The following is a 27,718-nucleotide window of genomic DNA, read 5'->3' as shown; positions in this document are numbered from 1 at the left end:
GATTACTACTTTTGCATTCAAAAAAAAATATATGTATAAAATATTTATAAAAAAATATATAAGACTGTCTAATAAGATAGGTTAGTTCTTTCTTATATTATTGTATTTGATAAAACGCCATACTTTTGTATATGTATTTAAATATGTAATAAAGACACATTGTTATATATAACATTATCAAGGATTACAGATGTGGCAAACAATACGAACGATTGAGTTTTCGTACTCTCTCTTTTTTTCTCTTGGTCATTAGGTTGCGGAAATATGTAATAATAAGTTCGACGGAGTAATAAATCGTATTAAAGCATATTATATCCAATATATTTAATTCGTACTGTAATATTAAAAATAATGATGTCTCCATAAGCAGCATTATCTTCAATATTTCTCATTACCACGACCATTGATATTACTTACGATGTAATATTTATTTTGTGATATAACGCAAATACTGTCGACGAGGTTATGTCTATAAATAGAAGTATTTATTAAATTAATATATAATTTTTTATAAATTTTTTCTTAAATTTTTATACGTTCGTTGTCCATTATTTTATTCATACTTTTATTATTTATATTCGTACTAAGAAGAAATTCGTTTAATTTTTATGGTGAACAGTTGGTAAAAGAAAAATGTAGATCAATAATAATCGAAGGCATCCTCTTTTACCGTGACAATGCCGTTCTACAGTGCAGTCTACTATGGTGAAAAAAAAAAATTTCGGTAAGAAAAATAAATTTCTATAAAAATAAGTTTTATTTTACGATATAACTTCGATTATTGTAATTTTTACGAAAGATATTAGCAATTTTTATCCATAGTCTCGATCAAGTATAAATATTATAACGTAGTTAGAAATAATTTCTTTGGATATACATATACATACGTACATACATACATACATACATACATATATACATACATACATATACATATATATATATATATATATATATATATGTATGTATATATATATATTATTATTTGTATTTTAGCGGGAAGCAGATTAAGAAAAGCTGCTGGGAAAGAAATCACACGCAAGCTTAGTGTAATTTTTATCTGATTATTCTATTCGTAAAAAGGACCAAGGGTGAAATATCGAGTATAAAAATGAATAGATCAACGATATTTTTTATCGCAGCAGGTGTTATTTCGTCGGAGATCATTTGGCAAGGATATAAAAGATGTCGTAATTTAGGATGGAACACTTTTTTTAGAGGTTCTCTTATTAAACAGAAGAAAGGATCTCTAATGGAAGTATTATTTTTTATGGAAGAGTCAGCTTTTTGTCGACCACATCTCAATTTTCATGATAATTGCAACGAATTAAATTGTGCCGTGGCTAATTTAAAGTAAGAACAAGGAATAATTAAATATAACGTTAATAACTTTTATAAAGGAAATGCCTTAATAACTTCTTAATAAAGGAAGTTTTAATGTATAATGTTTCCATTGTGCCATTGAGACACCTCATTAGAGTTTTCATAATAACTTTTTTTAGTAAATTGAAAAAGTATTTGAAATCTGCCAAATCCACTATAGACGTGTGCATGTACTTTTTTACTTCTCAACAATTGGCCGATGTTATTATGGAAGCACAGAAACGTGGAGTCGTAGTTAGAATTATAATTGATGCTAATATGGCAGAGCACAATGACAATCAAGCTATACCTTCTCATAAAGCAAGTAAGTCAACTGCATAGTAATAGGAATATCTTTGAACATCAACTGAGTTACCGATAACAATATCAATTTATCATTGATATTGACAACGTGCAATGTATCATTGTAAAGGCTTTCGTATCTTTTTTATACAAACCTTATATATGTTTCATGCAATAAGTCGATATAGTTAAAATTCTTATAAATGTCTGTACTTACAGGTATTAAAATTAGAACTAAATCCACAAATAATCTTATGCATCATAAATTTGCCATCATCGACGATGATATTCTTATCACAGGAAGTGCTAACTGGACAATGCAGGCATTATTTGGAAATTCAGAAAATATTATAATAACCGATCATCCTATATTACTAAAAAAATTCATAGATGAATTTAAAAGATTGTGGAAGATATACGATAATGATTTTTTAAAATCAGTTTCATTTGAATCCCATCAGACAGAAATAGGGGAATTGAAAACATTAGAAAACAGATAATATTAATAATAATGATATTATGATATGGTGTTTTTTATTTTTTTTTTTATTAAGGAAAGTAAATTTTTAATTTTTTAATAAATACCTATATAATTTGTTTTAAAAATAGATTGATCATTTTATAATTATTTATATTTAATTTCATATCTTTTGTAATGTCATATTTTTCTAAACCCTTATCTGTGTCTCAAATATCCTGGGTCTTTGACCGATGGAATTTATTTCTTATAGTACTAAGTCAAGATAATCTTTAGGGGAGTTACCATGACGATTCTGACGTCACTTACTATCACCCTACGTTATTCTTTGCATTATATTCTCTCTTTTTGTACCTGTACTGTAAGACCTGTAGCCGCTGTATTAATCAAATTTTCCTTTGTTATAGACGATTTTTTGTTTTTTTTTTTTTTTTTCTTCGCAATACCCAAGATAAAAAGGAGCGAGCGCTGAATCGCAAGTACAATTGTTTCTCATTACGATGAACAACGAATATTTTGAAGATAATTTCGGTAGACGTTCTGTTACTTAGTTTCGATTATCCTTGAACGTGACGTCACAGCTGGACTACGTCAACAGTCGACTCTTGCGCAGGATCAGTCACGCGTTAAAATAATGTACATTAATACATTTAATGACATCATAACAGGATTTCTACTATAATATCGTAATTACTCATAAATAATTTCTTCCTCTATTTGTTTGCGATTTATGCGCATTACTCGCACTTTTATTTCTCAAGTCGGTTTCATTTCTCTCGTTATCCATCGAAATATGATACGATTTAAATGAAATAACTAGAGTTAAATGGCTTGCACTTTTATTAATCTAATATTAGATGAAATTGAACGTTGTGCTCTAAACTGTTTGAATTCATAAAGGAGATCATAAATTTACCAGACGACGGAAAGTTTTACGAAGCACAATTCCAGGAGTATGAACGCGTGGGCAGGTTGTCGACGATAGTTACGAAGGAATTGTGCATTTTGTAGGTTTCTAAAAAAAAAAGAAAAAAACAACGAGTAGGAGAAAAGAGCGAGAATAGTGCCATTGAGAAAGTTTTTGAGCATTGAGAGAGCTGAATATAAAAACTGCAATATTTCGCGAGTTTACAAGCTCGTAAGGCTAGATATCTACGGTACGACTGAATTTTCCCCACTGGAAACATTCTCGACGAAGCTTCTAACGTTTCTGGAATTATCGTAGCGTGATACTCGATGAAATGTGCCGTGGGATGAAACAAATTTTAGAGATCAAGAAAGGCATGTAAGAGCCACGTGTGTTCGATATGTGTGTGTATATGTATACATATGTATGTATGTATGTACGTGTACATCGTGGTGGCGATCTCATAAGGCCTGGAATAGACGTACTTGACATTGCTTTAACGTTCTATTATACCGTGTCGAGGTCTTTTCGTTGTAAGAGGAGGACACGAATAAGGCCGAGTCGACATTTTTCTTTTATCTTTTTTTTTTTTATTTTTTCTTTTATTTTTTTTTCTTTTTTTTTTTTTTTTTACGGTACTTTATGCAGTATGTACGTGTGTAATCAACGTTAGTCGATGGTTATATAAAACGGCGAAGTAACAACAACGTCCAACGTCTTAGCTCGATTTCGTGAGAAACTAACGATCAAAGTTCGTGGTTAGGTATAGATTTCTTCTTATGCATTATTATTATTATTATTATTATTATTATTATTATTAGTATTATTATTATTATTATTATTATTATTATTGAGAATTTAAATATGTCAATGTATTCGAAATCGTCATATCGATGGTTGAATATTATTTTAGATATTTGCTTATTAATGATTCTTTGATGTTTTGCAGACGAGCTTTTTGACGTTGAAGAAATATCGATTACGAAGAAGTGATAGAAGTTCAGTGAGTTTGTGTTTGCAGATTGTAAGGAGTAATAGAGTAGATTTCCGTACGTTTGCCTTCGGGGGTTGAATCTTTCGTATGTATACATATGTTTATGAGCGCGCGCTACACCTGCGATCTTAATTCCGTCGTAGTTCGCGCGTATTGATTGAGTATTTTTAGATCTGCCAGCGGCAACCCTGCCGGCGTCAAATATTAACTCGAATCCAAAAATAGACTTCGCCCCGGCATCAGAAGCAACACCAGCAACAGCCCCGACTCCCTTTTCGCTAGACAGCACAAAGATCAAGAGCGAGGGAGAAGGTGAAGAGAGGATTTGCGAGAGGGTTGGACTGTGCAATCGCTACTCCTTCTTTTTTCGTGCTCAACTGCAGCCCATAGAAAGGGTGGAAAACTACTCGCTCGTTTGAATCAAAAGAGAAGAAGGATCCGAGTATTTTTCTATCGGCACGTTCGGCGTGCATACATACACAACGTGTATGCACGCGCGCGCGCGTATCGAAAAATGCAATTTCACGTCTTTGCGTCGTCGCTAATTTCGTCAGAAAGTCATGGAGTTTCAAGTGCGTCACCTGGGAATCGCAAAAAGAGAGAGGGAGAGAAAGACAGAGATTTATATGTACGCAAAGACAAATCCGTCCCATTTTTTTCAACGGGAAAAATCGTAAAGCTTTCGGAGAAGGCTATCTGTGTAACGGAACTTTCTGTCGAATCTTGCCGTTCCCAGGATTTTCACATTTTAGAAAATCAACGTTATTTATTTAGAGATACATTATTTCGAGTAAAGAATTTCAAATGAATATCAAACAATTTCAACGGTTAACCATTAGCTTTTATTTAATATTTCTAGATTACTTCAAAGTATTTATCAGGAAGGGTTAATATACATATGTACGCGATCGTTTTCGTCGTGTCATTCACTCGAACGTATATTTTGAGATAAACGATTTAAGGATCGAGAAACTAGATCGCTTAGTGACAGGAAAGTTCTCCTCTATTTAATAATCTACCTTTCATCCACCCACGCACGTCGACGACTTCCGAAGAACTATTATCAATCTTCCTGGCGTTTCCATCGGTCACGAATGCCTTAGATTTTGGCAGCATATAATCCTATCACCCTCATATTCTTCCAGAGTGATTTTAAACCAACGACAGATGACATGCTTTAGTACTCATGCGGCCCAGATTCGTGAGACGTAACTTTGTAATATCAAATTCGCCAGCTGCGTCGAGTTGCGACGATTACTTTTATAAGAGAAAAAATTCGCTTCTTTGAATTAATATAAATTAATCGTTCGTTGTTTCGTCGAACAGGATCTTTAAAAGCGCATGATTTTTGAAGGCGAAGCAAAGAAATTCGTAGAAATTACATTTTCGAAAACTATGAGATATACGAGTACAAATCCATAGAGCACGTCGTTCATCGAATTGTGCAATAAACGTTACCCCTACGTACGGTCCGGTTTATGTTTCCTCTTTCCTGCGAGGGTGTGTATTTATATTTTATGTCGAAGTTATCGAAAGGCGTTGAAAAGGATTCGACGTTTTTAGATCTTCGAATGATTACCACCGACTCGTAAGTCTTCGGAAAGTTCGCAAGCAGCTTAATCGTTTTACGAGGTCACTGACCATATTCTGACGATCCAAAGAACTTTGCTATATAACCGTATCATGTGGAAATGAAGGAAAATGTACTTAGTTGGTACAGAGAGCAAATAGTTTTGAACAAAGAAAGTGAACGACTAAGTTGGTTTAAACTTTAAAAGATGAAATCTACTAATGATTTTAAAAGGGGTCCCTTAAAGAGGAGAAAGTACGATTTTATTTGTTACAAATGCATTCTCGTAACGAGCGAGCACAGACAACGACGAAGCTTTCTTAGATCCAAAAATAAGAACGTACCGGTCCACCTGCCTTCGATTTTTGTTCGTTTACCGAGAGACCTGTACATTTTTAGAAGCATCCAGTCGTAAAGATAACCAGTTTGGTCATCGAACTTTATCTTGCAGCGGTCTGAAAATTGACCGAGGGAAAAGCAAGGATGAGAGAAGGGAGAATATCTTTCTCGCTCGGTGCCTCAAAGAATGAGGGAGGAAGAGAGAGAAAGCCTGTGTTTACGCCGTTGGATTATCGTCTTTGTCGCCATAGTAGTCTGCACCACCTACTCCATCTCGGTCGACATCGCGTTCGTTGGGATCACGTTTTTCCACGTTGCATGTAGGAGATAGAAAGAGTAGGAGAGAGAGAGAGAGAGAGAGAGAGAGAGAGAGAGAGGGAGGGAAAGAGACAGACAAGAGAGGGGTGCTTGAACCCTGGACCGTAGTTGAACGGCCTTTAAATTTTCTCGAGTCCTGGCCAAGCGTCGTTCCACCTCTAGCAGCTCCTCCCTAGCGTCCCACCGCTTCCCCGAACCTGGCACGAGCGCGTCCTGAAAGAGGCGGCTCTTTGACGTCAGAGGGAATCGGGCAACGTCGTAAAACGAGACCAGCCACCGAACCGAAATACACCGAGTGCTGCACGTCGCGAAACGCGCGTGCCTTGTCTCGCGTGCCACGTTTGCTATCCCAATCGGGGTGGGGTCAGTTGGGGTTAAACAACCCCCTCCCCCCCCCCCGCTCTCATGCCCCCTACCCCTCTATGTACCCGCTTATCCTATTCAAGAGGATCTGCATCTTGGCCGATATTAGCACGACATCGCAGGGACTATACCCTTTGTGTTTATCTTTTCATTTTATCCTTTGCAACGCGTCACGAATTTTCCATTCCACCGCCAGTGTTTCTCTCTCCCTCGTATTTCGGGGAGAAATTTATTGATATTACCACGGTAGAAGGGGGAGATCTTTGAACCAACGGTACAAGAGCGAGGGGAATCTTGATTATTTTCTCTAACACTGCATCTAGCGGGGTCTATCTTTGCTCGTGTTCCTTGAACGACCCGCAATCGATGAGTTATTCTTCGTGATTTGCGTCTCCTATACTTTACGTCTCACGGTTTCTCGTCTCTTCTTTTTCTTTTTTCTTTTTTTTTCTTTTTCTTTTTTTTTTTAATCTTTCCAAGCCGTGGCTCAGGCGTTCAGGTAAAGCGTTAGAACGTTAAAGCAAGGTAACGTCGAGTGGTTAAATATTGCTTGTGACCGATGCCACGCCAAGGCGCGGACTGATAGAAGTAGAACATTGTCCGTATGACGATGTATAAATGGGTTAGCGGGTATGAAAATAGTCACCGGGGCGTTGGACCTGAGGATCGATGCGATTTCTCGTCCTCTTCGACGACGAAGGCGAGAGCTCGTCTATTTGGACCGAACGTCGTTTCATTGAATATCCTCGACTTTCCTTCCATCATCCCCGTTCGCTCATTCAGAATTATTTCAATCCGATTGCTTCAATTATCCATTTTGATGATCGTCTTCACCATCATTTTCTTCTCTTTTCTTTTTTCTTTTTTATGAATAATTCAATTGCCCTGATATAAAATGTTTCTTTTATAGACGCTCGAAGAACTCTCGAAATGGAAATTCTATTGATCAAGAGAAGATCGTATAAGAAAGGGATAACGCAGATCTGCTAAAAAGACGAAGACATTTGCGTCACGCTGGAAGGTTGTAACTCATCCGATGGATTCGTAAACACTGTAGAGAGAGAGAGAGAGAGAGAGAGAGAGAGAAAGAGAATCGTGCGTGGGGTGTTATAGCTATCTACAAGTATACTGTATGGAGAGAGTTGGACGTTTGGATCGGACGGTTGGAATAAGACGAGGAAAATCGTCTGTATTGAGTCGGTTCGCCGAACGTGAGAGCTTGTCAAAACATGCGCCTAAGAATACACGATTCGTGATCGGAAATAGCAAGACGGTGGCCCGAAATAAGCGAATCGCAAGATAATGGAACGCGGGTGCATCCTGACTTAAGTAGCGACGCAAGCGAGGAAGAAGATGAGGATGAAGAGGGAGAAGGGAAGGACGTCCGGACGTTGGCATACCCTCGTCAGGTGTTACGTCCTCAGCCGTGGCAAGGCGGCAGTCGATGACACCACGAACGAGACGAGCTTCTGGACGACGTGTCGCCACTCGACTTTACTTGGCACCGAATCACAAGCGTCGTTAGACGCCGTGTGGGAGCTAACTTAAAGTCGAACGCTCGATTGATACGTTCGGCTTCGTGACGTTTGGAATCTCCTGGATAGAGTTCAGAAACGAATGCGCTTGGAATATAGAGCGATCAACGATCGGGCTTGCTCGACAGGTGCATCGCTAAAAACTTCCTTAGGTATACACGTTGTCTCATACTTTTTCGTTTTTTCTATTTTGGCCTTTTTTTTTTCTTTTCGTTTCGTCCTCGAATCTTCGAAGCGAACGAATTCGTGAAATTAATTCAAATTTTTCACTTTACTCGAAACATTTTTTCCAGCCCAAATTTTATTACACCTAATGTATTTCGTTTGGCCCGTGATCGTTGCCAAGAAATAATCCACGATGGCAACAAATCGTAAGATTCTCACGTGAGATAACTCGGTGTAATCGCGAACATATGTTCCGTCCTGAGTTCATCGTTCTCTAATAAAGTATGCGGATGAGAGGAGTATCCCAGTGATGCGAGAAAAATCTTTTATTATCCGACGATGTACTTCCTCGAGCTTTAATACTTCCACAGAACGATGTACCGGAAAAGTTTATAGACGAACTTCTCGAAAGCACGACGTCGTTAGATCTCACGAGTTCGCAATAAAAACTTTGAGAAATCGAAAGGGAAAATTCGATGAGTTTGATTGTATAAAAATACGATTTGAACAAAGCTCAAATAATATTATCTTTTATTATTTTCAATAAAATCAAGGACTATTATCTTCTTGCGAGAGTAAATATATAAAATTTTAATTCGCTTTTTAATATAAACAAATGCAATTTTTTAATACAAAAATTGCGCGTTCGAGATACTTTCGTCGGTATATCGTTTAATCCAATAGTGGCACATTTTATTCGAGGTAATATTTAAAATCGCTACCACCCGGGTAGAGAAGATTCAATTAGTTCATTTTTGTGGTTTTTCAAGCTGACGTACCGTGAACCGTTTGGCGTTGGCACGTTAAAAACGTGAAAGGAAAAAAGGTCAAAGGGCGAATATTTACCAGTGGGGCACGCTCCAGCCCCCCCCCCCTCCCCGATTGTAAGAACCTCAAGGTTGAAATCAAGATGCTTCGCGCAATTAGTCGGCTCTAATTGAACTTTGTACGTGCTTTATTTCTATTCGATAGAGGGAAAACATATATTTCCATTAGTGGAAGGTCGAACGAAAGTATCCTTGAAGCTTCGTTTACTTTTGAGTGAGTGTGCATTTTATTAATTAGAATTAATCGATATTATCCGAATGAAAGTTAATAAAAAGATATATATATATATATATATATATATATATATATATTTTTTTTTTTTGTCATTGACATTTACGAAGTGGGAAAATGTCACGTAACCGATAACCAGTCAATGGCTCGTACGATAAGGGCTTTTATTTAATTTTTTGGTATTGGACACTTGGCGACGATCATACGTTGCGTTTATTATCGGCACCAGAAATATATCTCCATATTGCGGAGAGCACCATGCGTGGGCGAGTTGTGTGGGAATGCGCGCGGTCTTCCGTAGATTCCCCTTATCCCGGGCATCCGGGCTACGTCGTCATGACAACACACCCTCCGACGAGCGACCACTGCATTCTGCTCTGCGAGCCACGGGATCGTGGTGGTGGGCTGCAAAAAGCTATACCGCTATGGACCGCCGCGTTCTAATTAATTTATTCGTTTATATCGAATCAATTGGATAACGACTTATCGATTCTCGACGATATATCGAAGGATTATAATGACTCTAATAACTTTTCCATTTATCTCTGATTATGCCAGACTGTAGTTTCAAGAACAATCGTTTCTCGTTGGCAAACAAAATTCGTATCGCGACTTCCCCCCCACACACACACACACACCCACCCACCCCTTTCTACCACTCACAAAGTGCAAAAGCTAAAGGTAAATTTTCGTTTTATCTGAAACATGACTCACGTAAAAATATTTGGATGCCGTTCCAAATAGTACAAGGTCGTGGGATATTTTATTCCGAGTGGTTTGAAAGTACGATTCAATATTTTACACGACTTGTATTTCTGGGTCACACATCGCGTCTCTTATTTATACGTATATATACAACGAATCTGAATGTTATATTGAAAAAGGAAGTCATCGTTGCTGGATAAAATTTTTTTTTTTAATGGGTACTGCGGTTAGGATCGATTAGAGATAATTTAGAATGCATTCGATAATTGTTTTATATAATTTCAACGTTTATTTCGATATATACAAAACATTGCTTGACGTTTAACAGAGGCCACGCACCACGTAGTCCAAACTTCGTCTTCATCGGCAATTTTTAAAATCAATAACTCTTGCGTTTAATTTCTTCTAAGAAAGGATCTACAAAGAGTTTTGCCTACTGAAACATCTTCAGGATTAACGTACAAATGTAGAAACGCGTGTACGCAAACTTTCGACTTTCTTCTTCGTATTAATACATCTAAATCATCGTCTTGTCGCTCGAAAAGCGGACAAACCTGTTCGGAAATCCTCGTATTCGGGATCCCTGAGTGTTTGGCACGCGTACGCTCACACATCTATTTACAATAATCGTTCTCTTCCAACGTTTCGTACGCGTAATGTGCAAAAATCGATGACATCGAACCTCTCAAAATTAGGCTGGCGTCAGAAACATGTTAATCCTTGTAAACTTGGCGCAAAAAATATTGGCAAATTTCTCTTTTGGTCGTACGTAAGAAAAAAAGAAAAAAAAAATTATACTCGTCGTGCCAATAAATAGGTACGTTATCAAAGACGTCGATATTTTTAAAAATTAGTTAACAACACAAATTGATATACAACGAAACATTATGTAAGCTTATTAATTGGCTCTGACATCACACATTTATGTGATCTCTTAATTGCAAGTTCATTGAGTAATACATATCGATGAATATAAAAAAAATTAACATGATTTATGCCAATTAATGAGGAGCAATCTAACGGATTAATTATTACGAGGGTTCGTCATCGATCTTGACTCGCAATCATTCGATATAGTATTTAATATACACTATTCGAGCATTGAAAATAGAAACGATGAATGGTCATGAGGCATTTTTCTTACAGCTTTTCTAATATCCCAGTCTATAGCTCATCGATAGCAATAAGGATGTATTTATTTTGTTAGTGATCCGAAAACCGAACGTTAACACTAAGATAGCCTCTTGCAAAGTCGTTCCCACGTACTTTTATTATCACAAATACGTCTTATTTTATTCCCGATTCACTTTTGGACCCACGAAGTACAACAAGGAACGAATTGACGCGAAGCTTGTTTATTTTTTCTCTTTTTTTTTTTTAGCTCTGTTTTTTTTTTCCTTTTTTTTTTATTTTCTTCAATTTTATTTCTTCTTTTTTTTTCCCCTGTTTTCTTTCTTTTTCCTCTTTTAGCCAGTATGTAAAGATGCTTTGCAATGGTGACAATCAATCCACTCATTGCATGACGCGTCAAGATGTTATTTGTGAGTTTGTATTTGAAGAGTATAAGTATCAAGAAATATTTATGCATGCTGAGAGACAGGATTTATAATCGTCGAAAAGTCGATCAAAATTTTTACGACAAAATATAATCCAATTGTCATATGCTAGGTAATTAAATAGCGTATATAAAAGATAGTATTAATTTTGGAGCGATAGGTACTTACTAGTCGGCACCAAAAATGCCATTCGTCATTTTTCTCGCGATTCTCGATTAACGATTGCGTTCTGTTTTCTTCTTGTTTTTTCTTTTCTTTTCTTTTTTTTTTTCTTTTTTTTTTTCTTATTTCTTTGTCTCTTTGTCTTTTTCTTCTTTTTTCGGTGCACACACGTTCGGCATTCGGACATTTGTATTTTAGGCAGAGTTACTCTCTAATTTTTCTTTTCTATGTACAATCGTCGTTAAGGAACAACGTTACTAGATTTTTCATCCTCTTACTTTTCTACATCTTACTATAAATTCCTACAAGAATATATGTATAATGTGTGTGTATGTGTGTATGTATACATATACATACATACATATATATATATATACATACATATATATATATATATATATATGTATATATATTTATATATATGCATTTTCTATCGATTAGACAACAATCAAACTTCCTAGTCGATTTTGCAGCATCCGTTTTGCTTTGTCCTTTCATTTTATCTGATATAGGAGCTTTTTTTTCGAAATGCTTTTCAAAATTACATACTCGTTACAATAAAACTGTCTAGTCAAGATATTTAATGTTTACTGAATTTGTTGTTTAAATATTCGGGTTAATGGAATACTTTGATAGAATTCGAAAGATATCATATTGATTATAATTTCAAAAGAACCTCTATAGTATTCGAATAGTAATTATATCCAATCATCGAAGCGTCATTTTTTTTGTGAATATTTTAGGATACTAATTGATACCTTGACCTCGATCGCGTGCAAAAGAGAATGAACACGAAGAAAAGGAAAAGTTTAGTGCGACCGATAAAAATTCGTGCTCAATCGCGGAAAATCCGCGTTTCATCTCTACGGTTTACTGATTACAAGGACATAGGTATTTGACTATTAAGTTTCATCTGACATTTATTATTGTCTCTTTGGCTGGCATGCTGACACTTCGTTATCCTTATAGTGTCACGATCACTACATCCTCTATATCACATTCATTTTTATCTACTGACTAAACTCTTTCGTACAACTAATGAGAAAGAAAAAGAGAAAGAAAGGTATAGAGAAGATGTGAAATAGCTGTTCTCTTCTCTCCCTCTCTCTCCCTCTCTCTCTCTCTCTCTCTCTCTCTCTCTCTCTCTCTCTCTCTCTCCTTTGTCTTCTTCTTGCATCGTCGATAAAGTCACTCGTACACTCTTGCATCGCGCGACCTTACGACCTCGTCATGCTTTTTATCGGTATCGCCCTTGAACGATCCCGAAAGACGCGAAGAGTTCATCGATTATCGGTCCGTCGATAAAGTCTATCACACGAGGTATTACTGAACACGTTGGAAATGTGATCGATGCATAAAATTGCACTCGACGTCCACGTCATGGATAATGCAGTTCGATAGCTTACTAAGCTTATTCGCCATAAAGGCATTATTTCGCACGCTCGACTTGCACGTCGAGATCTGCCAGGCTGTACTTGCGTTCCTGCTTGATACTCTGCAAGCAGGGTTCGCTGAAAGATTTAACCATCTCTCACATATTCTCCGTACCAAATCCACCTATGAAACTGGGATCGTGGATAGTAGAATCGCATTGCATCACCCATTCCCAGATCCTCTTTGTGACAACTTTCTGGTCGACCGTTGTCTCGAGACCATAACTGTTTAACAGTTTTCTCAATTTGTTTTTATTCTCGTCGACGTTGTGACGATCGTCCACGATCGTGTCCAAATAGAGAAGGCTGTCGCCTCTCCTGGCTAGACTTTCGTTTACATCGACCGACGTCGATGTAGCACTGTGACTGATTTTGCTGATGCACCAAGAATCTTTTAGGTATTTATTGATTTCCGTCACGTGCGGTCTCTTCTCAGGTTTGTGCTCGAAGGCTCGCCTAAAGTACCTCAAAAGTCGTGGCGTGAAACGTCTGAAAGTTGGTGGTATTTTGGTGGTACGTCTTTTGAGCCATCTCTGAAAAGCCGAATAATCCGGATCCTGGATCAGGTCGGCACTCTGCCAGGGTGGATTGCCTGTCAGACAAACGAAGAGGACTATGCCGAATTGCCAGCAATCGGCACTTCTCTTGCAGGCGTACCTTTCGTTCTTGATAACCTCGTAGATTTCAGGCGGCTGAAATGGCACCCAGGTGCATCTAATTTTGTTCACTAGACTACCTTCGCGTTTCGTACTACCAAAGTCGCAGAGCTTTATCTTGGACATGTCTTGTGCGAAAACCAGCACGTTTTCGAGTTTAATATCTCGATGGGCCAGTTGCTTGGAATGAAGGAAGTCGAGAGCCGAAGCCAATTGTCCGGCGATTCTCTTACAGGCGTCCTCGCCTAATCCTCCGGCTTTCACGTTTCCGGACAGATCTCCGAACGGCGCGTATTCCTGGGCGAAGAAATAACATTTCTCGGCCTTAAAGGCGACCGCATAAGAACAGAGTATACTGGGATGTGGACTGAGATGATAGGAATAATGGAATTCTCGAAAGAAATCCTTTTCGGTGGTGAGTTCCTGATGGACCGCCTTTAGGACCACCCTCGTTTGTGTTGCCCTGTGCATTGCAAGAAGAATCTTGGCAAAACTACCCTCGCCTAAAGTCTTCTCGACATTGTACTCTTTTGCCAGATCCAATTCCTCGAGCGGTACCTCTTGTATCCTGTGGATACCCGATTCCTTCTTCTCGTGCAGCTTCATCTGAAACATCAAAGAGGAGGATTATAAATTTCAATGATCGTTCACACGTGGATAATAATATCTATCTAGACGATTTATCTACTCTTAATTGACGTCATTCAACGAGGAAATATACAAACCGCTTCTATTATCTAACACGCTCGTCTGACATTAACGGGATATCGATGTTGAAACTTTGCGAAATCGCTTCTTTTCGTATCAGCGGGATTAAATTAATCGAGTAAAGCAAAGTATTAATCGATCTTCAGGAAGTTTATCGTCTTAACGTCATCCTTACGTCAGCGTAGTTTTACGGTTTAAAGGATTGCTACCCCGGGGATTAGGGGGTGTGAGACAAAGAGGGGATGGAGATTCAGAACGGGCGGCCGTACGATTTAACGCACGAATGCATCGTGTTTTACGTGGGATGCTGGAAACCGTCATGACTTTGTCAACAGTTTCTCGACAGTGCGAGCGAATCACGTTAGATCGAGTGTCGCAAGTTTACCAGACGTATCGATTATATGAACGTCGACCGACTCGATCGGAAAACGATGAATGCATCAATGACGTTAGACATCCGTGAGGAAAGCACGAGGGTCTGGTCTGAGTGATGGATGCCTTCCTTTCTTCTAACGGGTGAAAAGAGGATATTTACGTTTCCGATGCAGTGACAAAGCGCGTCCTATTTCAAAAATAGGTATGTCTGTCCGCTTCGAGCTCCGGACGTTCGCGTGATATCTACGTAGAATAAGCCATATTATCACGAGGGGATTTAATCAAGGAAAGATTCAATCATTGATAATAAAGTTTTCTAGTTTCCTCAAGAATATTATACTCGTTGAACGTAAAATCTGATTTCATCTTAGTTAATCGAACTGTTATGGAGCTATCAAATATATTTAACGTACAACATTAATATCGATTTTGTGTTTGCAAAGACGACGAGCCGAGGCTCGAACGCACGTTTCCACGTGCGTCATTCGTCCAGCTGCATGCGCGCACGATGTAAACGTACCGTCCAAATCGTCGGGGATTCTCTTTTGGAGATTTATACTCGATCCACCGATTTATAACTTTGTTGATTCACGCCACTGCTCGATAATATATTCGTATGAGGGAGATAGAGAGAAAAAGGGAGGGAGAGAGAGAGAGAGAGAGAGAGAGAGAGAGAGAGAGAGAGGATAAGACGTAGACGTAAACAAAATAGTAATAAAAAAGGAAAAAGAAAAAAATTGATTAAATTAAAAATATATAATGTCTAAGAGGAAATTAATTACGGTCATCTTCAATCAACTTAACGAGGAAGTTATCCGAAACTCGTGTCCTCAATCTTTTGACAAGTTTTTATAATTTCTCAAACCACATATTCTCGATCTATCCACATGGCTGGCGCCTTTCAAAAGCGAAGAAATTCAGGACCGAGACAGCATGGATCGGTAAAAGATGTAAAGTTTCTGGAAGGAGAAAAGAGCATGGCATAGAAAGCAGAAGGAAAGTGGATGGAGAAGGAAGGGAGGGGGGTGGCCGGGTGAACTCAGGACCTTTACAGCGGGCTCTCCTAGATCAATAGCAAGGACCTCGGTTTGGCCAACGCAATCTGGCTAGCAGAATAGAGATCCCGCGACTTTCTAGAAACCCTGACGGAGTCGAAGGAGCTTTGGCATCGATTCAAATAGGGACGCTCGTACGAAATCGACTTTTCCTAAATTTATCGTCGCGTCGATGTTCGAGTTCTGACATGTGTGCATCCGGAAGCTAAAAAGATATCTCAGTTCTTATATCTTTTAGAGAGATTTGCTTCATTCTATCGCATCTCTTTTCCTGTTTTTTCTTCTTCTTCTTCTTCTTCTTCTTTTTTTTTTTTTGTCGAAGGAGAGTCACCATTATTTTTTACTTTATTTTTACTAGACCGGTTAACACCGGTTTGCCCTGACAAGCCTTAGGCGCAAGTATATTTAGCATTTCTGTTTACCGCGTCTATTTTAATGTCGCGCGAGGGATGAAGAGAGCGATTCTTTGGCGTGAATGCGTGTCTCCGATGAAGCGATTGAGAAAGGGTTAAGTAGCATGGAAAGGATGCACGTGTTGACGAATGCGCTTCGTTCATCAAAAAACATAAATATCACGGTTCGACTCTCGTTCTATTTTTTATTGTTAAACGATGTCTTCCAGGTTGACACTTTTTTCCTTGATATTTTAACGACCTGTTAGTTTTTATTACAAAAGATCTAGACAATTATAGGAATAGACACAAGCGAGTTGTTTTATGAAGGAACGACCCACGCTGTGAATCAGCAGACTGAGTAACGCCATTGGATGACTAAGTCAATATTCTTTTTTTTCTTCTTTTTTTTTTTTTTTTTTTTTTTTACGAGTAATAGATCATCTATACTTGATCACGACAAGTCTGACAGAATTTAAAGCCGAAAAGTTCGTGATATTTCGATACGCCGAATTTATTCCGATAAAATTCGTCGGAAGGATTTTATGAGCCACTCGATACGTACTTTATATGAGTTATTATGGGCTGCTAAAGTTAACTTTGTTGCATTCGGATGATAAATGTGTCCTAGAAATGGATGATTATCGATTCGACATTGTGATTTTATTTTCGGCTAAACTGGACGTTCTTTATGATTACCTGAAATCAAATATCGGCTATCTATTTTCGAGTATACAGACCGATATATAGTAGAAACGTTTTATCGGAAGTTCTTAACGATCGATACTCCTTGACATAATCGTTCATTTCCTTCGGGAGAGAAATTAATTGTTTCCTTTTTTAATTTCAAATTTAACATTAAACCAAGTGATTGAACGAGCCTGGATGATCGATGATACGTCAATAATAATTATCTCTCGCAGGAATATCGTATACGAAGAACGTTTAAAGTAAATTGCTTAGGTTTCTTCAATGATAACATAAACCAATTAGTAATACTTTCCGGGTTTTTAAAAGAATTAGCTTAAGCATCTCGTATCGTCTTCCTCGGCGATCAATAATCTTCAAGTATTACCTCGTTATCGTTGTTAAAAAAATATCGTACAAGCGAGATGTCAGTTATCAGTATATGGCGAAATGTCAGACTTCATGTCGTTTTGTGGAATCGATAAATATCACATAAATATAGCCTATAATTTTCGACTCGTTATCTCCCAAACGTTCCATTAGCGACAGACGTTGATCGTTCGTCTCTAAATAGTAGAATTTACTAAAGGCATTTAAAATTGAACACTCATGTTCTACTAATATTTTTACTTCAATAGGATGAGGTAAGAGAAGTAAGGGTAGAAAGTAGAAAGAAAGAGAGAGAGAGAGAGAGGAAGGAGTAGAAAAATGGATTATTAATTATTTCAAAGTCATTATCTCGAAGACGCGTATACTTAGCGATGACAATGATTGAATATTTATGTGTTCGAATAATTCATCGACTTAATCATTTTCAAAAGGATTATTTCTTATCGAGATACAGATTGCATAATATTATATATATATATATATATATATATATATATATATATATATATATATATCACATCCATCTAAGAAGCTTTGAGAACTTACCACGATCGAAGAGACGAATAAATTATCACGAAGGGATTCACTGCACAAGCTAAATCTTCTCTTTCTTTCTCTCTCTCTCTCTCTCTCTCTCTCTCTCTCTCTGTCCCTTTTCTCGCTCCTTCTCAATTTTTCTTCACGGTAGATTATTTATTATTCGAGATCACTCGAGTGTCCGTTTCACTTGTCACCGAAAAGTCTTCCTAAGTATCTTCTTTCTCATTTACATCCTCCACGGGATCAAAGACAACGTTTTTTTTTTTTTCTGTGTCTTGAACAATCGTCGTTTAAAAATAACAACGAATAAATAGTACGAGAGTTTCTCACGTGAAAAAAAGAAAATAAAGTCTGTTACACTTAATCGCTCTTCTTTGTCAAATAAAGATCGACGACGGATCAACGTCGTTCAATGAGATAAATGTCGTTAAGAGAATAAAAGAAGCCGGCAGAGCGCGTTAACATTTTCAGTTGTGCGCGTATCTCGCGTCTGAAGGCATCGCGACGCCCAGCGTCGCTTTTATAGACGTGCCGCTATGACGCGCAGACGTGAATCGAGAAAGAAAGAGTATCTACGAGGATGAAGTAAGAAGAGTATAACGCTCGTTACTCTTATCATTTTTTTTTTGTTTTTTTTTTCTTTTTCTTTCTTTTCTTTATCTCTCTTTCTCTCTCTCTCTCTCTCTCCCTCTTTCTTCCATCTAGACTAAAGTGCTGCATGTTTGATCAACTATTTGATCGTCTATTTTTTTAATTGCCTAAAAATATCAAACTTTGTTTTATTATTTGTAATATTTTTAGGTTCGTATAAAAAAAAAAAAATGTTTCGAACGTTCCTACGAAGAATTAGTATAATTTGAGTTTCGTTTATTTTTTTTTTTATTTTCTACACTTGCAAGTAAACAAATTTATATGCAGGAAGTTAAGAAAACATTTTCAGTATTAGCTGACAACGCGTATCTTTCTCTCTCTCTCTCTCTCTCTCTCTCTCTCTCTCTTTATCTCTTTCTATTTATCTTATGTTCCTGATCTCTAAAATCCTTCCATGAAAATTCGCTTAGTTTACTTACATTCAAAGACTCATGTCGGTTTAAGGCGTTCGACACGGTCCGAAATCCAGGATTATATTTTCATAATCCACAAACGTGTTGTGCAAAGTAAACCGTACGATAGGAACTTGCGGCGCTAGGCGAGGATTTCAATATCGACAATTTTCGACTTAACTGGTAACAAGCCAAAGAAAATATCTTGGAATTTGATTTTAGAATATGATAGCGATGCATTTGCGGTCCAGCTGTTGACAATAATCAGAAGATTTCCTCTTCTTCCTTTCTTCTTCTTCTCTTTCTTCTTCTTCTTCTTAGTCGAAAGTTTATTTACCCCAGTGAATAAATAAAAACAGAAATGATAGAATCAGAGAATATGCAGCGTTTCTCGAAAGTACATTCATTGCTTTTTAACGATGAATGAAGAAAAACCGAAATAAATAAATAAATAAATAAAGAAGAAAAGGAAACAATCGAAAGACAAACAATCGAAAAATGGAGAAGAAAAAAATTGACGCAAAATGCGTGACCGATTCGTAATTGAATTTGCACCTGCAAGTATTTATAAAATCTATGTCAAGTATACATAAGTACATATGTATATGTCCATAGTTCGCTGGACCGTAAAAGCGGCTCGTGGTATTAAAGTATAAATAGAAGAAACCGGCGGTGTGGCGATGCAAATTTAAATGCAAGTAGGGCTATTGTGTAATACATCGTAGTCGTCATCATCATTTTCCTCATCTCAGGTTGTGTTTCTTCGGTTCGTTAAGCCAAACGTATAACCAAGCTACGTATATCACGTGTCGAATCGTATTCAACGTCGACTCGATTTCCGGGGTTGGAAAAGAACGCGTCGTTAAGACGAGTACGCAACGGAGATACAAATAGAAACTGTAAGCTCGACAATCCGTTGATTTTACAAAGCTTTAAAGATGATGTCGTTGGAACTTTGATATAGGGACGAACATTTCCTGTCGTACTTGTCGTCGTCCTCGTCCTCTCCTTTTCCCGTTCACTCCGTTCTAACGACAATAGTTCTTCGAACGATCGAAGAACGTTTTGACATTTCTGATTCTAGGGCTCGTTCCATCTCTCTCTTTCTCTTTCTCTCTCAATCTCCTTTCATGTTTCCGGATCTTTCCGCACGTTTATTCGTATCAGGGAAAAAACAATATCGGGATCGAGCGTTATTTCCGAAAAAAATCTCTTTCTTTCGTGTCTTCGATTTTCAATAAGTGTCACCCTAATTCTAATATATTGTCATCAATTCATTTATATATATGTCCAGATTATCACGAAATTTTGAAACTGGTGTTCTACTTTGTTCTCTCGGAAATAGTCTAGTCATAGATTTTCGATAAATCTGGTCTATTCCGCGTAAGAGAAACTTATCTCATCGCAAGGTTTACGGAAATACATTTCGTTCTTGATAGACATATTTTTCTTTTTTTTCTTTTTCTTTCTTTCTTTCTTTCCTTTTTTCTTTTTTTCAAACGAAATCCTCGTCGAATTAGAAAATAATGGAAAAACTTTACGGTTCGTCGTACGTTACCGAGCGATAGACGATGATGTCAGTTTAAATACTTCGTTTTTGAATCCAAGACTACACACACGTGATGTCTCTCATTTTCTTTCGAAACAGAATTAAAGAGAAAGAGAAAAAGAGAAAGATAGGTAGATAAAAAGAGATAGGATAAACTATACCTATACGAAAAGAGAGACGCAGAAACATGTAGACAGAGCACCCACGCATTCTCTTCCTCGAAGGAACGAATCGATTGGGTGCCAGAACAACGATATTGAATGTAGCGTCGCGCACAAAGTGTAGAAAAAAAAAAAGAAAAAAGAAAGAAAAGTCGAAAGAGAAAGAAAAATAATAGGAGTAACCCGTGACGAAGTTTTGCGAATTGTAGAAAACATAATTATAATATTGCCTCTGGGCATTCCGTGAAGCGCTATCTCGTGCCTGATGCAACCTGTATTTACGTCGAGCCCCAAAATCGTCTCGTGACGATCATCTCGCTTCTCCTTCCTTCATCTGAATATGCAATTTCTCCGAGATACCGAGATATGTCGTGTTTTTTCGTAAAAAAAAAAAAAAAAAAAAAAAAAAAAAAAAAAAAAAAAAAAAAAAAAACTTTCTCATCGTTTCGACAGATCAAACCTGTCACGAACTTCGGTGTAAGTTGATCGATTATTGGAAAAGGAAATAAAACTGACGGTTATGACGCAAGAATTGGAAATGATATTTTTCTTTTTCTTCTTTTCATTATTAATACAATGATACATTCATAGAAATTTAAGACAATCATGTTACATGTTTGAAGAACGTTTCGCAAAATAACAGATATAAAATTCATTCATTTACAAACCGTGATAATTATCACAAATTAAAATAAATTACGGAATAAATAAATTATATGCTAACAGGAACTTACAGTAACTTTGACAATAGTCTAATCGTTCAAAGCTAAAAATTCATTATTTGTACATATATATATATATAATAGCAATAAGATAAGGCATTTAACGCGAGCATAAATATATCGTATGTCACTGTTATTAAAAATCCAAGTAAAAATGATTGTATATTTTTAGATTAATTTTCATAAGAGTATTCGAAAGGATTAAAAATCGTAGCTCGTATAATTACTCGTAGAATCGTTTTGATTTGAACTGGTGCAAATCGTATACTCCGAATCTGTGATGCTCTCTGTAGATTCAGATTCTGATGACATGTAGGATGTATCGGAACAATTCTCGAGAGATTTTTCACTATCACTCGAGAATAAACTGTACAATGATTCTTCGTAAGAGTAATCGTAATCGACGCTGGATGCCTCTCCTCCGGAAATGTAGTTGTAAGAGGAGCTCAATGAATCCTTTTCGGAATTGTCATCGATAGAAGAAGAGGAAGATTCACTTTCTTTTAGAACAAAAAAGAAAAAAAATATATATATATATATACAGATAAAAAGTTAGTTTTGACAATTTTTAATAGTGTATTACTAAGGGGAAAAATAAACGAAAAAATTTACGAAAGTTTACCTCCGAGATATTTTATATCTTTTATCAGCTTATTTATTTGACCTTTTAATTTTTCTATGGTATTTCTAATTTTTTTTTCACGTTTCATTATCTCTTTCTTCTTCATTTGCTTATGTTTGCGTTTTCTTTGTTGCTCCAACGATTTGTCGGCATCTATAACATTTACAAATATTCAAAATGAAAGGAATCTTTCAATTTTGACGATCGATAGGATTAGGATGATTATTTCCTTACGTTTTTTACATTTTGATTTTTTAACTGTTTCTTTAGCGTTTTCCGTCGCAGGACCGGGCTCACCGATCTCGGGCAATTTAATAATTTTTCTCGGCTTCACGATTACCGATTTCACCGAATCTGTCGAATTTGAAACTTCTTCATCATTTATTACTAGCAACTGTTTATCCAATTTCTTTTCCGAATCTACATCCTTATCTTTATCTTCATCAATGGGATAATAAATTACATGAAGGAGAGACTCTTCCTTGGGTTCTTTTTTTAGTTGAATCTTATCGTCGTCGTTATCCAATTTCTTTGGAGTGCTCGAATCGAGTTGGATATTGAGATCGTATTCTTGAACGTTACGACTCTTCTGATTACAGCTGAATTCTTGCTTTTCCCTAATTAAAGAGGAAACATTTACATTCTCGTTTGACCGAGATTTTTGCGATGACTCCTCGGACCCTTCGTTATTCCTCGTTTCGACACGTTCTTCTTCGTTCTTCGAGGAGGTACCTTCAATAGGAAAATTCATTTCTTTCGACACACGTTCATTTATTTTTTCCGTATTCGCCTTTATATCTTCCTTGTCGAGTTCCTTGATAATTTTCTTTTCAGCGCCGGTCGATTCTGCGTACTTCGAGGTATCTTCTTGACAAGTCACCGATAATTCCTCTAATCCTTTCTGATATGATCCTTCACTGGTAGATACACCGGGTTCGGTCGAAGCTTTTTCAACGTTTCCGTGATACCCTTCCACCGAGGTATTCTTTTCGATCGCTTCTTCGACTTTATTTCCATCATCAACGTTACCAGCCGCTGCTTTCACATCTTTCAATTTGTCGCCTGTCATTTTCTTCCTTGCAATACGAACTTTCTTCAGCTTTTCTACTTTCTTCTCTGTCTCTTCCTTATCGCTTTTCTTCGTCTCTTCCTTATCGCTTTTCTTCGTCTCTTTCTTTTCGCCTTTCTTCGTCTCTTTCTTTTCACCTTTCTTCGTCTCTTTCTTTTCCTCTTTCTTCTCGTCTTTCTTCGTCTCTTTCTTTTCGCCTTTCTTCTTCTCTTTCTTTTCGCCTTTATTCGTCTCTTTCTTCGTCTCTTTCTTTTCACCTTTCTTCGTCTCTTTCTTTTCGCCTTTCTTCGTCTCTTTCTTATCACCTTTCTTCGTTTCTTTCTTATCGCCTTTCTTCGCCATCTGTTTCTCCTTCGTCTCTACGCTTGGCGATTCTTTCATCTCATCGACGATTTGTTTATCAGGACTTATCAACAAACTGCTCGATGACGGCTCAGAATTATCGTCTTTTTTCATTATCCGTTTTCTCTTCGTCTCCACGTTTGACGATTCTTTACTCTCATCGAAGATTTGTTCATCAGGACTTATCAATAAACTGCTCGATGACGTCTCGGAATTATCGCTTTTCGTGGTCATCTGTTTTCTCTTCACCCCCACGCTTGGCGATCCTTTTCTCTTAACGAGAATTTGTTCACTAGGAGGATTTCTCAACACAATGATCGATGACATCTCGGAATTATCGTTTTTCTTCATCATCTCTTTGCTCTTCTTCTTCACGTTTGGCGATTTTTTCCTCTCAGCGATGATCTCTTCATTAGGATTTTTGAACGAACTGCTCGTTGACGGTTCCGAATCGATATTTTCATCCTTTTCCATTATATATTTCCAAAGATAGGATACTTTGAGTTTGTCGAGTTTAAGAGCGTTATCCTGGATCAATTTGATTATATCATTTCGACTCTTTTGACGCAAATAATGGTCGAGAATCATTTTCAATCGATCTTCTGTGAAAGGAAAAGAACGAAAAGGGAAGAAAAAAAGAACGTAAAATCCTATCTACGGAATGAGTGGTACGAACGAGTTGAAAAGACTTTCGATAATTGATTTAATTACCAGATATTTGTTTGAACCGGTTCAAAAAGTTCTGCGTGGATTCGAGATTGGAGCCTTGACGTAGTTCCTCTACATATCTCCATGGGAACATTTCTTCGACTTCTTTGATATCGAGAATACCATCGGCAATATCCTTTGCTATTTCTTCTTGAGTTTTATGGTTTAATATAAAATTTACAATCCAACTGCATGTTACGCGATCCACGAGATCTGCGAATTTATTTAAATTAAACGTTTAAACTTACGACTAAATGGGTCTTATTATTAAAATTAATTATCTTATTTTTCTTGGGAAAGACTATCAAGATTCTTATCAATCTTAAATTTACCAATATGCCTTTCTGATTTTGTGCTCATTCTCTGAATATATTCCACTGTGAAACGATCGGATCGATGGATAACGATTGTCTAACGCGATTCGGTTACAAATAAGTATTTGTTCGATGGGAAAGGTTAAATGTGTTTTCTTTGAAACTCTCTCTCTCTCTCTCTCTCTCTCTCTCTCTCTCTCCCTATCTCTTTCTCTCTCCCTCCCTCTCTCTCTCTCTCTCTCTCTCTCTCTCTCTGTTTCTCTTTCTATTTCTATCTCTCTCCCTCTCTTCCTCTTGTTACTTTCCGAATGAAAAGACCATCGAAAACAGAAAGTTCCAAATATAAATAATAAAACACGTATCTTCTCGTTTTCGAGATGAGTCGATGAAAATGAAGAAGAAAAAAGAAAGGAAGAAATAAAAAAAGAAAACGTACTTTCTTACTTGCTTACCTCAACAATGTATCGCATTGTATCGCATCAAGGGAGGTTTATTTTTAAAAACATTCTGTTTATTCGCAATGAATAAATAAGTAGTAATAGCCAGGGGCCAAGTGTTGTTTAGGCGCGTTATCGTAAGACAAAAAGAAAGGATGAAAGAGCCGAAAGATCTCTCTCTTGTTCTTTTCTTTTTTATTCTAGATCGATTTAAGAAGCTATCAAAGTCCAACTCGTCTTGATACCGCTTATACAACACGAGATACGTACCACAAATAAATTCATCCTGTTAAACGGAAACTTCGTTCTACGATTGGTTCGACCTCTACCGTTGATTATTGTTTAGATATCGAGAGAGAGAGAGAGAGACGATCGCCTTTTGAAAACTGTTTATTGAAGGTCAGACAAAAGAGAAAAGATTTTTCGTGTAGTTTAACATCGAAAAGATCGTAACGATGTGATTCTCTTACGAGTAATCAAATTTATTAGAAGATAAAAAACGAATGGATATATTTACTCTCGAGGATAATATTGAGCTGAGAAGAGAAATACAAAAAAAAAAAGAAAAAAAAAAAAAGGGAAAAAAAAGAAAAAGGAAACGAAAAGAAGAAAAAAAGAAAACAAAATAAAACGATACGTTATTTAATATGATTAAAAAAGAAACGTAATATTCAACAATATTTGAAAATAAAGAAAAATTCTTTTTTTCAACTTGATCACTCCTCCAATGACAATATGTATTTGTTGAAGTATTTATCGTCCGACGATACGACACTCGAATTGTTTCCAGACATAGACATGGGGAATCCAATGTCGTCCGTATCCAAGAGGAAGGAACTCGCAGGATTGATCGAATGATCGCTGGGATAAATATTAGCGTTCATTTCGTCGCTGTTGCTCGTACCGACGCAATCGCTGTTGGATGAAATTATGCATCAGCTGTTCGAATCGTCGCTCTTATCGAAATAATTGTCGGTATCGTCTGTTAAAAAAAAAAAAAAAAAAAAAAAAAAAAAAAAAAAAGAAAAAAAAAGCAAGAAGAGAAGAAAAGAAACAAAGGAAAAAATAATTTCTTGAAAAATAAATTTTCACTTATAATCTTGGGAGCAGAGGAATGGAGAGGGGGAGGGGGAGAGGAGGGGCGGAGAGGAAAATAAAAATTTTCTATTCTTTCAAATCTTTTAGAATAAACATAGGAGAGTAGTGGTACGATATGGATTTTCGTTTATATGATTCGCAAGGAACGTGGGCGCGAATAAATTATTTGAAATGTATGAAAATTCGTAGAAAAATGAGAAGAGTAAGGATAAATGATGATAACAGGAGGGAAAGAAAAAAGATATCATTTTCTCTTATGTAATGTCGATTACGTAAGGATCGTCAATATTATGGGACTTCAGAGAAAGGTTTTTGCAACGAGGCGTAAATATATTATATCGTTTTTCTTTATCGTCCTACCTCTTTAGTTTCTTCTTTCACGTTTGAACGTACAGGCAACGTTAATGTGATTCTCTTTTACTCGTATCACGGCTACGGAGAACCATCAAGCATCGATTTCCGTTTACTTATTAACGTCACGGCTTTACCTACGCTTCGTCAACGTCACGCATGTTGTTCTTAAAAAGAAATATTTCCTTCTAACAATAGGACCACGTACATTTAAGCATAGAAAATGATTCGAGATTTCGTAATGAAAGGAGTACGATGACTTTGAGTAGAAAAGAAGATACAAAATCGATCGACTTACCATCCTCGATATAATCGTCCAATTCTGAAAAAGAAGATTCATTTCCCAATCGGGGAATATGAAAGATGGACAAAGAGTTTAAAGACTGAAAAGAGTACGAAGACACGGAGATTATCGATGCATCGTCGTCCTCGAAAACATTGTTCTCTATAAAAGAGGAACCATCGTCCTTTGCGGAATAATTCTCAATAAACGTTTTAACGTTTAAACGCATTTCGCTTTTGTCGATCATACAATTAAGCGTTTCGACAAAATGTTGCTCTTCGCTAGCAGCAGATATAGCTTGCCATTTAATTGATTTAAAGATGAATTCTGCGAAGATAAAAGGAAAATTCAGGATTTCGAGAAAGATTTATTTGGCCAGTGATGAAAATTTTGTCTCGTGTCGTGGGTGGATTGATGGATCGGTGGGTGGGAGAAAGAGAGAGAGAAAATGAATTACCTCTTTGGAGCAAGCGAAAACAAATTATCACACGCTTTTTGGCGCTTTTGATCGCATCTCCGTACCGATAGTTGTAATTCTTCTTTTATTAGGCCACCTGGCCGAAAATACATGGTAAAAATATCAGATGCGAGAAATCATTCTCCAATTTTACCGACAGATATCGCTGTTACCCCTAATAAATTATCATATACACCAATGCGTGTGCTTATTTTAGCCTTACCGAACGTACGTCAGCGGTTTTCTTGTTATCACTTCCTCGCGTGCCCGCGCGGCAAAGACAAGACGTAGAAACGGAGAGAGGGAGAAAGAGAAAACGATAGAGAACGATCGATTCAATTTCTGTTGCAATAGAAAACGCGAGAAGAAATGTTATCGTTCTTAAGAGGATTTCGAGATGGGATATTCTACACGCACGATATACGCGTACACCTTTCTACCGAGCGGACGCAATAGTACAACTAAGATTTTCTTTTGATTTAAGGCGTTGTTTGTTTTGATTTTTACGAT

General features: G+C 36.9%; 3 protein-coding genes and 1 long non-coding RNA gene across 7 annotated transcripts; 1 reads left to right on the top strand and 3 right to left on the bottom strand.

Annotated features, from left to right (window-relative positions):
- Positions 1 to 368: 368 nt before the first annotated feature.
- On the top strand, positions 369 to 8,696 carry LOC124953109 (mitochondrial cardiolipin hydrolase). Of its 3 annotated transcripts, none has more exons than XR_007102118.1 (6): positions 369 to 481; positions 620 to 724; positions 997 to 1,353; positions 1,503 to 1,687; positions 7,545 to 8,321; positions 8,463 to 8,696. XR_007102118.1 is itself a non-coding variant. In XM_047504025.1 (6 exons), exons 4-6 carry the CDS (start codon positions 1,253 to 1,255, stop codon positions 2,163 to 2,165), a joined length of 567 nt encoding a protein of 188 aa, XP_047359981.1. In that variant the 5' UTR covers positions 369 to 481; positions 620 to 724; positions 997 to 1,049; positions 1,143 to 1,252; the 3' UTR covers positions 2,166 to 2,543. The 3 variants fall into 3 exon arrangements, 2 of the variants coding, with proteins under 2 accessions (XP_047359981.1, XP_047359980.1); XM_047504025.1 differs by lacking the exons at positions 7,545 to 8,321; positions 8,463 to 8,696 and adding an exon at positions 1,885 to 2,543 and having other exon boundaries at positions 997 to 1,049; positions 1,143 to 1,353; XM_047504024.1 differs by lacking the exons at positions 7,545 to 8,321; positions 8,463 to 8,696 and adding an exon at positions 1,885 to 2,543.
- Positions 8,697 to 10,364: 1,668 nt separating this feature from the next.
- On the bottom strand, positions 10,365 to 18,558 carry LOC124953107 (serine/threonine-protein kinase meng-po). The gene is made up of 2 exons (XM_047504021.1): positions 18,059 to 18,558; positions 10,365 to 14,511 (listed from the first exon to the last, which is right to left on the bottom strand). Exon 2 carries the CDS (start codon positions 14,509 to 14,511, stop codon positions 13,348 to 13,350), a length of 1,164 nt encoding a protein of 387 aa, XP_047359977.1. The 5' UTR covers positions 18,059 to 18,558; the 3' UTR covers positions 10,365 to 13,347.
- Positions 18,559 to 21,523: 2,965 nt separating this feature from the next.
- LOC124953106 (stress response protein NST1-like) lies at positions 21,524 to 23,367 on the bottom strand. The gene is made up of 3 exons (XM_047504020.1): positions 22,384 to 23,367; positions 22,150 to 22,302; positions 21,524 to 22,027 (listed from the first exon to the last, which is right to left on the bottom strand). Exons 1-3 carry the CDS (start codon positions 23,216 to 23,218, stop codon positions 21,729 to 21,731), a joined length of 1,287 nt encoding a protein of 428 aa, XP_047359976.1. The 5' UTR covers positions 23,219 to 23,367; the 3' UTR covers positions 21,524 to 21,728.
- A 2,295-nt stretch (positions 23,368 to 25,662) lies between these two features.
- On the bottom strand, positions 25,663 to 27,079 carry LOC124953112. 2 transcript variants are annotated; one of them, XR_007102120.1, is made up of 3 exons: positions 26,767 to 27,079; positions 26,478 to 26,635; positions 25,663 to 26,001 (listed from the first exon to the last, which is right to left on the bottom strand). It is a non-coding gene; the product is annotated as an uncharacterized LOC124953112 (long non-coding RNA). The 2 variants fall into 2 exon arrangements; XR_007102121.1 differs by having other exon boundaries at positions 25,663 to 25,934.
- Positions 27,080 to 27,718: the final 639 nt, after the last annotated feature.

This window comes from Vespa velutina, chromosome 11 (genome assembly GCF_912470025.1).
Source record: "Vespa velutina chromosome 11, iVesVel2.1, whole genome shotgun sequence".
In the NCBI taxonomy this organism is placed as follows: Eukaryota; Metazoa; Arthropoda; class Insecta; order Hymenoptera; family Vespidae; genus Vespa; species Vespa velutina.
This window is presented reverse-complemented; position numbering and strand designations above follow the sequence as displayed.